Source organism: Nyctibius grandis, chromosome 27 (genome assembly GCF_013368605.1).
Source record: "Nyctibius grandis isolate bNycGra1 chromosome 27, bNycGra1.pri, whole genome shotgun sequence".
In the NCBI taxonomy this organism is placed as follows: Eukaryota; Metazoa; Chordata; class Aves; order Nyctibiiformes; family Nyctibiidae; genus Nyctibius; species Nyctibius grandis.
Window position 1 is genome coordinate 6,050,970 of NC_090684.1, and position 12,851 is coordinate 6,063,820.

At 63.1% G+C, this 12,851-nt stretch overlaps 1 protein-coding gene across 3 annotated transcripts in view; it reads right to left on the reverse strand.

Moving 5' to 3' along the window:
• Nucleotides 1–3,754: 3,754 nt before the first annotated feature.
• NAV1 (neuron navigator 1) overlaps nucleotides 3,755–12,851 on the reverse strand; it is an 85,054-nt gene continuing 75,957 nt past the window's right edge. For all 3 annotated transcript variants that reach the window (XM_068419442.1, XM_068419441.1, XM_068419443.1), the window contains 13 exons: nucleotides 12,509–12,705; nucleotides 12,242–12,404; nucleotides 11,927–12,101; nucleotides 11,570–11,667; nucleotides 11,357–11,452; nucleotides 11,032–11,191; nucleotides 10,698–10,933; nucleotides 9,698–9,852; nucleotides 9,424–9,495; nucleotides 8,952–9,148; nucleotides 8,392–8,510; nucleotides 7,954–8,151; nucleotides 3,755–7,364 (listed from right to left, as the gene is read on the reverse strand). In XM_068419442.1, coding sequence (XP_068275543.1) covers nucleotides 7,269–7,364; nucleotides 7,954–8,151; nucleotides 8,392–8,510; nucleotides 8,952–9,148; nucleotides 9,424–9,495; nucleotides 9,698–9,852; nucleotides 10,698–10,933; nucleotides 11,032–11,191; nucleotides 11,357–11,452; nucleotides 11,570–11,667; nucleotides 11,927–12,101; nucleotides 12,242–12,404; nucleotides 12,509–12,705 — 1,962 coding nt within the window. In that variant the 3' untranslated portion in view covers nucleotides 3,755–7,268. The remainder of the gene's footprint in view (nucleotides 7,365–7,953; nucleotides 8,152–8,391; nucleotides 8,511–8,951; nucleotides 9,149–9,423; nucleotides 9,496–9,697; nucleotides 9,853–10,697; nucleotides 10,934–11,031; nucleotides 11,192–11,356; nucleotides 11,453–11,569; nucleotides 11,668–11,926; nucleotides 12,102–12,241; nucleotides 12,405–12,508; nucleotides 12,706–12,851) is intronic.

Below are 12,851 nucleotides of genomic sequence, written 5' to 3' on the forward strand. Positions count from 1 at the left end.
TTGGCAACACAAGCAGAGGCTGTTCCAGCTCAAGGTGGTGGTGGGGACAGGCCAGCCCTGTCACAATGGAGGGAAGGGGACGTTGGGCGGGGGGGGGGCCACATGTGCTGCTTCCAGGAGAGATGGTGCCTGGAGCAGGGAGGGGGACCCAGCCCAGCCGGGAGCTGCGTCACCCAAAGCCACTGCACACCCTGGGCCCCCATGCACCCTCTGGACACTGGGTGCACCTCTGGGTGCAATGTGGCTGTGACACCTCACCCGCACCCCCAGAAACTGGCTTGTCTCTAAATTGGAGACATGGGTTTGATGGGTGGACGATGCGATGGAAAAGGAACTGACTGGACGGCTGCATCCAAAGAGTTACAGCCAATGTCTCAGTGTCCAAATGGAAACCAGTAACGAGTGGTGTCCCTCAAGGGTCCATAGTGGGACCAACACTATTTAATATCTTCTTCAGTGACACAGACAGCGGGATCAAGTGCACCCTCAGCAAGTCTGCAGATGTCACCAAGCTGAGCAGTGCAGATGACACACCTGAGGGAAGGGATGGAATCCAGAGGGACCTGGACAGGCTGGAGGAATGGGCCCATGAAAAGCTCATCAAGTTCAACAAGGCCAAGTGCAAGATTCTGCACCTGGGTTGGGGCAGTCCCCGCTGTCAGTACACACTGGGGGATGGATGGATGGATGGATGGATGGATGGATGGATGGATGGAGAGCAGCGCCACAGAGAAGGACTGGGGGATACTGGTGGGTGACAAATTGGACATGAGCCATCAATGTGCGCTCACAGCCCAGAAAGCCAACCACATCCTGGGCTGTGGCACAAGCAGGGTGGCTTCTCCCCCTCTGCTCTCTTGAGACCCCCCCTGCAGCACTGTGTCCAGCTCTGGGGTCCCCAGCGCAGGACAGACGTGGAGCTGTTGGAGCAGGTCACAGAAATGCTCAGAGGGCTGGAGTCCCTCTGCTGTGAGACAGGCTGAGAGAGCTGGGGCTGTTCAGCCTGGAGAAGAGAAGGCTCCAGGGAGCCCTTAGTGTGACTTGCCCTATGCAAGGGGGCTTCTAAGACAGAAGGAGGGAATGTTTTATAATGAGGGTGGTGAGACACTGGCCCAGGTTGCCCAGAGCAGCTGTGGCTGCCCCCTCCCTGGCAGTGTTCAAGGCCAGGTTGGATGGGGCTGGGAGCAACCTGGTCTAGTGGAAGGTGTCCCTGCCTGTGGCAGGGGGTTGGAATGAGACCAGCCCAAACCACCCCTCGGGGCTGTGGAAAAGGGCTGCGTTCCCTGGGGAGGGAGGTGCTGTTGGCACTGAGGCTGTGCGGTCACCTTGGGAGGGGCTGCTGGGTGCTGCCGTACCCACACTGGGTGCTGCCATACCCAGGCTGGGTGCTGCAGTCCAGGGGTGCTGCCGCCCGTGCCAGGCGCAGTGCCCAGGGGACGCTGTGCCCAATGGCTGAGGTTGAACACTCGTCACTGTCCTGTGCCCGGGGCAGCACCCGGCAGGTGCTGCTGTACCTACACGGGGGCTGCACCCGACACGGCCAGGTGCTGCGGGGGTCCCTGTGCCCTGTGCCCCCTTTCTCTGCTGGGGGGGGGCCCTGTATCCCCAGGCCACTTTGGCTATGAGGATGTGCAAGGTCAGGGTGTGCGGGGACAGCCGGGTGCCCAGTGAGACCAGGGGCCACCCAGCTCCGCTCCAGCCTTCCCAGCCCTGCACCAGCCACCCCGCACCATGGAGACATCCACGAGCTCCCACCAGGGGGAGGGACCCTGCAGGGGGGCCACATCCCCGCTACAGCACCCAGCCCATGGGTGCTGCTTCCTGCACCGATGGGACCCTCCCCTGCCTGTCACCCTGGGAACACGCCCCGGACCTTTCCCAACCGCAGGAGTCCGCCTGGAATCGAAGCGTCACCGTCGTCCCCGCGTGGTCCTTCTGCGTCCCCCACCACGCCTGGGGACCGACCCCTCTGGCTCACTGGCTCTGCGCCGTGGCTGTCAGGCTGGAAACCCCCAGGGGGGCTCCACGCACAGGGCTCAGCACCCAGCGCAGGACCCTTCTGCCGCTCCCCTGCCCACCCGGGGCCACGAAGCAAGCAGAGGCTCCGGAGCACCCACATGACACGTCGCTGCGGACGAGGGGCTGTGGCTCCCCAAACCCAGGCCCGCTCTCCAGGTTCAGGGTCGCACCCACCGGCAATGAACTTACTTGAACTCGCCCTCTGACAGGAGCCCGGAGCCGATGGAAGTGCCCTCTCCTGGCCCTGCCTTCGCCACTGCAGCCTGTTCCACTTCAGCACCATCCTGTGATTAACTAATGGCTCCTGCAGCATCTGTCCCCGCTCCAGCATCGCTCTCCGGAGGGGAACGGAGCTTTCGAGCCCCCCCGGGGAGGACCGGGATCTCCCTTCCCCTCAGCTGCCATCTGCGGTCTCGTCCTCACCCCTGTGCCCCACCGCAGGGCAGAGCACCCCGTCACCGCTCGAGGGACATCCCCTGCGCTGGAGATGTGGGGTGGCACCTGTCACCACTGTGTCGCCTTCAAAGGGGAGATGGGGACCAGCCCTGGCAAGGCGAAATGGGCCCAGGGAGATGCCCACCCACCCCAAGCCCCCACTCCCCTCCTGTAGACCCCAGGTCCGATCTGCCTGCGGGATCCCCCTCACTTCCAGCACAGAATCACAGAATCAAACACGTTGGAAGAGACCTCTGGGATCATCAAGTCCAACCTTTGACCCAACACCACTGTGTCAACTAGACCATGGCACTAAGTGCCACATCCAGGCTTTTCCTAAACACCTCCAGGGATGGTGACTCCACCACCTCCCTGGGCAGCCCCTTCCAATGCCCAATAACCATTTCGGTGAAGAAATGCTTCCTAATGTCGAACCTGAACCTGCCCTGGTGCAGCTTGAGGCTGTGTCATCTAGTCCTGCATCATCTAGTCCATCTAGTCCATAGCATCATAGAATGGTTTTGGTTGGAAAGGACCTTTTAGATCATCAAGTCCAACCGTTAACCCAGCACTGCCAAGGCCACCACTAACCCATGGCCCTCAGCACCACATCTACACGGCTTTTAAATCCCCCCAGGGATGGGGACTCCACCACTGCCCTGGGCAGCCTGTGCCAGTGCTTGACAACCCTTTTGGGGAAGAAATTGTCCCTGATCTCCAATCTAAACCTCCCCTGGGGCAACTTGAGGCCGTTTCCTCTCGTCCCATCGCTTGTTACCTGGGAGAAGAGACCGACGCCCACCCCTCTACACCCTCCTTTCAGGCAGTTGTAGAGAGCGAGAAGGTCTCCCCTCAGCCTCCTTTTCTCCACACTAAACACCCCCAGGTCCCTCAGCCGCTCCTCATCACACTTGTGCTCCAGACCCTTCACCACCTTCGTTGCCCTTCTCTGAACTTGCTCCAGCACCTCAAGGTCTTTCTTGTCGTGAGGGGCCCAGACCTGCACCCAGGACTCATGCAGCCTCACCAGCACCTCGCAGAACAGCCGGGATCTCCCACCAGGAGCATCTCTGCACACTCCAGACTAACAGGAGCTCCACCTCAGAAGAGGCGTCCCCGACTCATAAAACCGCTCCCAGCACCTCACAAACCAGCCGCAATTTCAAACCAGGAGCGTTTCTACAAAGCTCCCCCCTCCCCAGATGTTGCAGGAGGGCTCCCTCCGAGGCCAGGGTAGATCACGGCAGCCCAAACCCCCTGTCCCCCGCGCCCCCCGGACACAGGAGGCGCAGGCAGGCGATACAGGAGATAACTTTATTGAATCCAACGGTGTTAGACAGACGACCGAGTAGAGACATGCCGGTTGGCGCGGGCGGCGTGGGCAGCAGGAGCTGACGTGGTGCAGGGCTGGATTTGTTTGTGTCTTTCGTAATATCCTCAAGCCTTTTTTTTTTTCCTGGCTTCCTTTTATCCTTCATTTCAAATTTAAGTAAAAACAACGGTGGAAAAAGTCCAGACGGCGTTTGTTCCCTCTGATTGTTCCCGCAGTTATGTACAACGTGGGGTCTGGGGGGGGTCTCAACATCAGGTATAAAATGGAGCGAGTTTACAAACTCGGAGGAGGCGAGGAGGGGGAAAAAAGCAAAGACAGAGAGGCGAGAGCAGTAGAAATCTGGACCAAAATCTTAAAGAGAAATTTAAAAAGTGCTATAAAACCCCTGGGCAGGAATACCATGCAGTTAAGAAACACAAACCCCAGTCCATTACACAGATCAATCTAAAACAGGAATTTGTCCATTCTGTCTTTTATTTAATTAAAAAAAGGTCGTTTTGTTTTTAATAGAAAAAAGCTAAAATTGTCAGGTTCAGGCCACCGGGCAGCAGCGGCTCGAGGGGGCAGGAGGAGGAGGCGCTGGCATCGCCCAGCTCCAGCCCCTCACCAGGGCTCCTGGTGCTCCCAGGGGCCACGGGCACCTTTGGGGGGCAACCAGCACCTTTGGAGGTGGCAGACACCCTTGGGGAGGGTGACAGGCTGCTTTGGGGGTCACAGAGATCCTTGGGGGGGCAACAGGCACCCTTGGGGGTGGCAGGCACCTTCGGAGGTGATGGGCTCCTTTGGGGGGTCACAGGCACCCTTGGGGGTGACGGGTCCCCTTGAGGGCAGCAGGCACCCTTGGTGGGTCACAAGCACCCTTGGGGGTGACAGGCACCTTTGGGGGCAACAGGGCACCCTTGGGAGGTGATGGGCGCCTATGGGGGTGACAGACACCCCTGGGGGTGGCAGATTGGTACCCCTGGGGGCAGCAGGCACCTTTGGGGATGATTGGTACCCTTGGAGGTGATGGGCACCCTTGGACCCTTCCCGTCCCCTGGGGGGACTCCTCCTGATTTACACCACAGTGTGCCACTCGCCTCCAGCACACCCCGGCTGGGGTTACAGGGTAACGGGCAGCCCCGCAGCAGGGAAGGATGGGGCAAACCCCAAAACAGGCTGGGGGACACCCGGCAGCGCAGCCCTGAGCAGGGCGGTGACGGGGACAGTTTGGTTGATGTTTTGGTGGCTCCCTGGGGGTGTCAGAAAAGAAAGTCAGGCCCAGCCAAGGCCGTGCAAAGCGAGAGGGGTGCGTGACTCCTCCGAGCACCCAGGCGCGGGGCAGCCCCCAAAGGTGCTTCGTGCCCCTTTCCTGCCCCAGGAGGGCGAGAGGGGACAGCCGGGTCCCCACCACCGGCCTCGAGCGGCTGCTGAGCCGGTGTCTCGTACAATCAGAACAGAAGTCAGCACAGCACAGTCATCACAGAGTACAAAATAAAAAGGGAAGGAGGCGCAGGGCCGGGCCCCGGCGGCTCCCGCAGGGCGTCCGACCACGGATCTATTTACAGCGAGTCCTCGGCCGACGGCGGTGACACGAGGGACGGCGAACGGAGAGAGAGCCCCGACGTGGGGAGGGGCGGCCCTGTGCGAAGGGGCCAGGCTGGGCGGCCCCGGGTGGCAGCGGGGACAGGGCAGGGAGGCCGTGGGACAGACGAAGTGAGCACCATGGGGCGCAGGCGCCGCCGGCCCCGGGGACAAGGCAAGAGGCGCCGGCCCAGAGAGCACCAAGGGCAGAGGTGGCAGCTGCCTCCGGGCAGCGCCGGCAGCGAGGCCGGGCCTTGGAGGAGATGCCTGTTTTGGAGGGTTGTGACGTGTCCCTGAAGGCCACACCAGGCACAGCACGGCGGGGCTGAGGCTGCCCCGACCCCCGTCTGGTGGGACAGGGGAAGGGACAGGCTCAGGGGTCACCTCTCCCCTAAAGGCTCTGCAGGGCCCCGGCTGAGCGCGGGAGCGGAGCTGGACCAGGGCAGAGGGGAGCAGCGGGGCACAGAGCCCAGCGGGGCGCAGGGAGGGAGGTGGGGGCCTGGCCGAGCACCCCCCAGCCGTGCTCGGGGACAGGCAAGCACAGGGTGCTGAAGGCAGCAGCCCCAGCTTGGCCATGCTCAGGCCAGTGCCAGCACCCCCGTCCCAGCCCAGCCCAGCTGGCTGTGGGGACAGTCCCCGGACCCTGCAGCCAGAGCAGGCTGTGGCAGCACCAGCCCGAGCCCCCCGTGCCCCTTTCCCACACGGTGGGGGTTAAGGCACCGGGGTGCTCCCCTCCGTGCCAGGAGCCTCGCCTGTGACATCGCAGGGTACAGCCAAGAGGCCACAGGGGAGCCCTCAGTGTCCCCAGAGCACCAACACGGGGCACAGCGGGACCCTGCCAGGCCACAGGAGCCAGCGGCATGGGGACCGCCCCCAGGCCTGGCAGCACCGAGGGGATGTGCAGTACCCAGGGGGTACCTCAGGGAGGGGATGCCCTGTGACAGCCCGGCCTGGTAGCACACCCCATCCCCAGGGCCAGCCCCTGCCTTGTGCTTTTGGGGAGGGGGGAGCTGCCAGGTCAGGGGCTGCTCCAGGAGCATCCCGCTGCCCTCGGCTGCCATGTCCCGTCTCAGCCAAGCTGTGAGGCCCAGGGAGATGGGTTCAGGGACTGGAGATCGTCCAGTGAGCACCAGTTTCGTGACAGAGGTGGTTTGAGTGGTGGAACCAAGAGCTGCAAAAGAAACCAAAGGGAAAGGGAGCTGCTGGCAGGGCAGCGGTGGGCACCGGGCCACGGGCTCCAGGCCAGGAGAGCAAAGAACCAGAACAAAAAAGGGACCAAAGCGAAGTCTGGACTTGGCCAAAGGAAAACGGGAGGGGGGGAAATAAAATAAAATAACCAAAGCAGGGTTTATTGGGCTGTCCTGGTCGCAGCGGCGGCCATGCAGGTGGAACGGGGAACGTACGCAGACAGCACGAGAGCCGCCCTCCTCCTCGGCCAGCGCTTCCCGCAGCACCGGCTGCCTCCTCGCCTGCCCTGGGCTGCGCCGGGAGCCGGGGAGCCTCGTGCCCGTGCTCCCGTCCTGCAGGCACATGCTCCTCCTGTGCCCCCCAGCTCCAGCCTAGGTGGCTCCCGCGGGGTCCCTGCCCCACGCAGGGGCCTTCCTGCAGCTCCCAGGAGTGGGGGCTCAGCCGCGTCGGTCGCCCTGGCCCCAAAGCCCAAGAGTTTGCAATAGAGACAGAAAAAAAACAAGAAGAGAAACCAGGATTCTCCTACCCCCAGGGTCAGGAGGGGAAACGGCCCCTCGCGCTCTCCCACGGACGAGCTGAGCTTCCCCATGCTCCGCCGGGACGTGCCGGAGCCCCGGTCCTCTCCGCTCGCCAGCCCCACGCTCCGGGACACCACAGGGAAAGGAGAGCAGCCCGGCGGGAGGGGTGGCTGGCGGCGGCTCCCCTCCACCTGGGCCGGCATGTCCGGGCCTCACAGAGTCGACTGCAGGTCGGGATCCACCATGGTCTCACGGTCCGGAGACTCGATGTAGTTGGCGGCTTCCTGGAGCTTCAGCAGCATGGCCATCTGCGGGGAGAGGAGGTGGCACTGAGCCCAAGGGGGACGAGAGGGCTGCGGGTGGTCCTCTGGGGACACCAAGGCCACTTGGCCCTCCTTGCCCTCCTGTACAAACCAGCCACCCTAAAAAAGCTCCTTAGAGGATAAAGCAAAGCCCAGAGATGCTGCAAAATCCCTCCCTGTCACCAGGACGTGGCCTCGGGCACAGCCGGGATGCTGAAGGCTGAGCGTGCCCAAGCAGGGTGGGGGGGACAGGCCCCAGCGTGTCAGCTGGCATCATCCGTGGCAGCCTCACCGGGTGACACACCGGGACACGTACATGCAAGCCGCAGTCTGTGTGTGCCTGTGTGTGGACACGATGCCTCGTGGAGCACCACGCCGTGCCCGTGCGCTGGCACATCGCGATGTGCCTCGCTGTGCGGCATCATCCCAAACCCACGGCTCCTCCCAGGAGCACAAAACGTTTCTGCATCCCCAAGTCAGAGTTTTTTACGCTGAAAAGGGACTGGGAAAGCGAAGCACAGCTCCACCCTGCTCTCCCCCCTCCACCAGCACCGCCCAGCCCACCCTCCCAGCGCCCAGCGCAGCGGGGCCGTACCAGAGGGTCCGCGTCCAGGGAGCTGGGCGTCGTGTCTTTGACCGTGCGCTCCTCGGGAGGGGAAACGGTGCTGTGGGGCCCGATGGTGGGTGGGGGCAGGTGGTACAGCTTGGACTGGTCCTGCTGCGCTGACGGCCAGGGCAGGGTGTCCCGCACCCACTCCACGGGGTCCTCCCAGGCTGCCTTCTGCCCGTGGACCTGCAGGCAGGGAGCAAGTGGCAGCCAGCTCTTCAGCACGTGTCAGAGCCAGCGACATGGCACCCCGAGCCCCCCAGGCCAGGGCTATGTCCCACTGCAGCCACAGGGCAGGGCAGGAATGTGACAGAGATGTCACCTATGCTCAAAACCCCAGCGCCTCCCCTTTCCCCACCCTGCTGCATCAGCATGTCCCCAAGCACTGCTGGCTTGTGCCCCCATGTGCCAGGCAGCTCTGGGTACCTTGAGCCCATCTTTGGCCCCCTCCTGCAGGTAAGGGATGATGGAGTTGTTCCACAGGTCGATGAACCAGGTCCGGAAATCCTCAATTCCAACGGGGCAGGACAGGAAGAAACAGGGACCTGTTGGGGGGGGGGAAGGCAGACAGTGAAAACAGGAGCTGGGTCCCCCTGCTCCAGTCCCCAGCCCCACGGCAGCACAGCACCCACGTGGGTGAGCCTGGCTGTGCAGGGTGCCCTGGGCTCGACCACCTCCTGGGCGCGTCTGGCTGACACGCACGGGCAGAAAGCAAGCGCCTGGGCAAGGAACGGGGCTGCTCTGTTCGATCTACCCCCCAAAAGCATGGCGAGGCAAAGGCAGACCTGCCTGGGAAGGGTGGCAGTAAGACAGGCAGCCTTGGCCAACCCACAAATGCCACCCAGGGCAGAGGCCACCAGCTTTTGGTTACATGGGACATGGGGCAGCGCGTCGGCTCCCCGAGTTCCTTCGGGACGTCCTGCCCCAGTCCCTGGGGTCTGCCAGCAGCGCGAGGTAGAGGAGGGAGGTGTGCGGCGAGGCCGTACCGATGAGGAAGTCGGAGGTGCTGTGTTTCTCCAGGAAGGTGTGCAAGTGGTACCAGAGCTTGGGCACCCAGTCCAGCACGCGCAGCAGCTCCTCCTTGTTGGCGTTGACGTCCGTGTCCGACTCCAGCAGCTTCCGCCGCAGGTAACGCACCAGGAAGCCGTTGGCCGGCTCCACGTTGTTGGAGAAGGTCAGCATCCTGCGGGAAGGACCCGGGGATCAGGGCTGGGTCTTCCCACAAGCTGCCCTGCTCCCCAGCACCCTCAGGGGACCCCCTAGTACCCCCACACTGCATGTGCCCAAGGTTGGGGCATCAAATCCTTCTCAGATGGCAGGGACAGGCTTGGGGCTCGGTCCTGATCAGGGTCCCCAATCACAGGATGTGTCCCCAGGACTGCCCAGGGGCAGCAGTGATGGCCTCTGCCCCCCCCGCCAACCCCACGGGGATGGTCCCCAGGGATGTATGGTTCCCACCTGAAGCTGAGATGGAGGCCATGGTTTGGGGTCATCTTCACGGGCTGGTTGGTGGTCCCAATGATGTAGGGGCTGAGTGAGGGACAGAGAAAGACAGAATCCATGAATAAAAGCACCCTGCATCCCCTGCCCACGGCAGAGCTGCTCTGAGCACAGGGGACACGCGCAGTCGTGCGGCCTCATCTCCCCGAGCCCAGGGATCTGGCCAAGAGCAGCGGGGAGCACGCGTGGGGCCTGGAGCCTGCGCCGGAGGAGGGTGCAGTGGGGCTCTCACCATTTGTGGTACTTGCAGGTGAGCGCCCCATTGACGAGCTCGCTGATGGAGCCCGCCTCGCTGAGGTCGTCCAGGAGGATCACCAGCGGCATGTCCGCCGTGCCCGTCTCCCGGTCGATCTGGTTGGCCAGGTTGGAGAGGTACAGCTGCAGGTCCTGCAACGAACGGGCCGGGTGTCACACGTCACAACCCCACACACCGCTACAGGCTGGGGGAAGAGTGGCTGGAAAGTGCCTGGTGGGAAAGGACCTGGGGGTGTTTGTCGATGGCGGCTGGATATGAGCCAGCAGCGTGCCCAGGTGGCCAAGAAGGCCACCAGCATCCTGGCTTGTGTCAGCACTAGTGTGGCCAGCAGGACTAGGGCAGGGATCATCCCCCTGGACTCGGCACTGGTGAGGCCGCACCTCGAATCCTGGGGTCAGTTTTGGGCCCCTCACGACAAGAAAGACCTTGAGGTGCTGCAGCGAGTCCAGAGAAGGGCAACGGAGCTGGTGAAGGGTCTGGAGCACAAGTGTGATGAGGAGCGGCTGAGGGACCTGGGGGTGTTTAGCCTGGAGAAGAGGAGGCTGAGGGGAGACCTTCTCGCTCTCTACAGCTGCCTGAAAGGAGGGTGTAGCGGGGTGGGCGTCTGTCTCTTCTCCCAGGTAACAAGCGATAGGACGAGAGGAAACGGCCTCAAGTTGCCCCAGGGGAGGTTTAGATTGGAGATCAGGGACAATTTCTTCCCCGAAAGGGTTGTCAAGCGCTGGAACAGGCTGCCCAGGGCAGCGGTGGAGTCCCCATCCCTGGAGGGATTTAGAAGCCGTGTAGATGTGGTGCTGAGGGACATGGGTTAGTGGTGGCCTTGGCAGTGCTGGGTTAACGGTTGTACTCCATGACCTCAAAGGTCCTTTCCAACCCAAACCATTCTGTGATCCTACGTGGGGCCGGGGCATGGCTGCCAACGGGGACCGCAGCACCAGTGCCACCAGGGACACTTCTGGCTGCTGCATGCCCTCACCTTGCAGGACTGCTGGTGCATGTTGAAGGTGCTGACGATGCCCTCGGTGACGTCCCGACCCGAGCGCTCCACCAGGTACTCGGCCAGGCGGTTGGTCAGGTAGGTCTTGCCGGTGCCGCTGGGTCCCGAGAGGATGAGCCGGCGGTGCTTCAGCAGGAGGCTGATGTAATGCTGCATCATGGGCTTGGGGATGAGCGTCTCGAACACCAGGCTGTCCACGCACTTCTCCTTCAAGCCTGCAGGCAGGGGAGGGCTGAGGGTCCCGCTCACACCCCACGACACCGCAAGACGGAGGGCAGATGGGACAGCGATGGAGCCTCTGCGCCACACTGACCTTTGAGCGTCACGACGATGCTGGTCAGGCCTCGGCGGCACAGCGGCAGCTCTGGTGGCTCCGTGTCCAGGACCCGCTTGATGTGGCTGATGCTGTAGCCGTAGACGGACTCAGTGCTGAGCCCCAGCGTGGAAGCAGGATCCATCTTGGTGATGTAATCCTACGAGGACAAGGACAGGGCTGTCAGTGTCCCTGAGGGCTGGCAGGGAGCAAGTGGTGCTCAGCAGCTCCACGAGACCCTGGCAAGGACCTGGGCCAAGGAGTGTCAGGAACAGTGGAGCAGTGTAAAAGGATGGCTCTCAAAAAAGGGTCCTTGTGCTCCTACCTTGAAGACCTGGCAGACAGCCTCATCCAGCGTCTTCCAGTCCACCTTCCCGCTCACCTTGGTCCAGCCCAGGAAAAACTCCTGCTGCTTGAGGTCCTAGGAGCCAAGGCAGAGGTGTGCAGGTTGGAGCAGCGCACCCAGCCCTGGCGAGGCGTCCTCTGCCCCTTGTCCAGGCCCACAGCGCTGGGACAGGTCAGGCTCCCCCCCGCTTACCCCCTTGATGATGTGCTGGGGCGGCATGCGCACCACGATCCGCAGCATCAGCTCGTCCTTCTGGGTGCCAGCGCTGACGGCATCCATGGGGGACACGTCTGGGGACGGAGCAGTGAGGCTGTGCCGGCACGGAGAGCCGAGCCCCCGGGCCTGGCCGTGCCCAGCCTGAGCCAAGTCCTGCTGCAGCAGATCGTGGCACCAGCGGCACGACAGATCCCTGGGCACAGCTGCCTCCAGGCAAGCAGGAGAACCTTCCCACCACTGCCTCCTCCCAGGGGTCCGGCCTGTACCTCACCCACCACCCACACGTCTCTGCCCCAGCCCTGCCCCGTCTGCCAGCAGCTCCGTCACCCCTACCTGCGTCCCCCTGGCTGGAGCTGAAGGCATGGCCAAGGGCGAGACCCAGGGAGCGCCGCGGTGAGGAGGAGGCCGACGTGCTCGTGACGTGGCTGGGAACAGAGCCCGGCACTGCCGAGGGCCCTGGAGCCACTTTGAGTCGGTCGTTCTCAGCCTTCAGGAGATCCACCTCCAGCTGGGGGAGAACCAGTTACGGCCGAGGGTGAGGAGCTGGGTGCCGGCAGCACCCTGGGGCTGCAGCACAGCTCCAGGGGCGCAGGGACTGTGGCCACCCCGGTGCTCGGAGCCAGCCGGGCTCCCAGCAGTGGTCCTCACCTGCATGTTGTGCATGGTCTCCCGCAGCTGCTCCAGCTGATGGGCCGAGTTGAGGGCCTCCAGGCGGATGTCCGTCAGCTTCATCTCCTTCTCCCACAACTCTGACCGCAGCTCCGACACCTCCTTCTTCTCCGGCTCACCCTCGCCATGGGCCTGGAAGAGCCTGGGCCAAGGGAGAGACTGAGTCTTGCACGTGTCCAGGGCAGGAGCCTGCAGCCCCCATGACCAGCCCTCCCACCCCATGCCGCCCACCCTGACCCCACGTACTCAGCTGTGTCGATGCCCACGGAGGAGGACGTGGAGGATTTGATGGAGGGCGAAGCAGTCTCCGTGGAGCCATGCTGCAGCTTGGGGGAGGAGGGGGCCGACGAGTCCGGCGTGGCGATCTCCTCGATGTCCGAGTAGGACGAGGCTGATTTGGGTCCCTTCTTGATGCTGAAGGCCTTGTTGAAGGAGCTGCGCAGCTACAGGAGACAGAAATGCTCATGTCAGGGACTGTCCAACAGTGCAGCCTTGTAAGCAGAGACCTGGCCTGGTCCTGCCCTGGGGCCCCCGTCTGCCCAGGACCCACAAACAGGCTGAGCTGGGACCAGTAACCCCACACCCACCA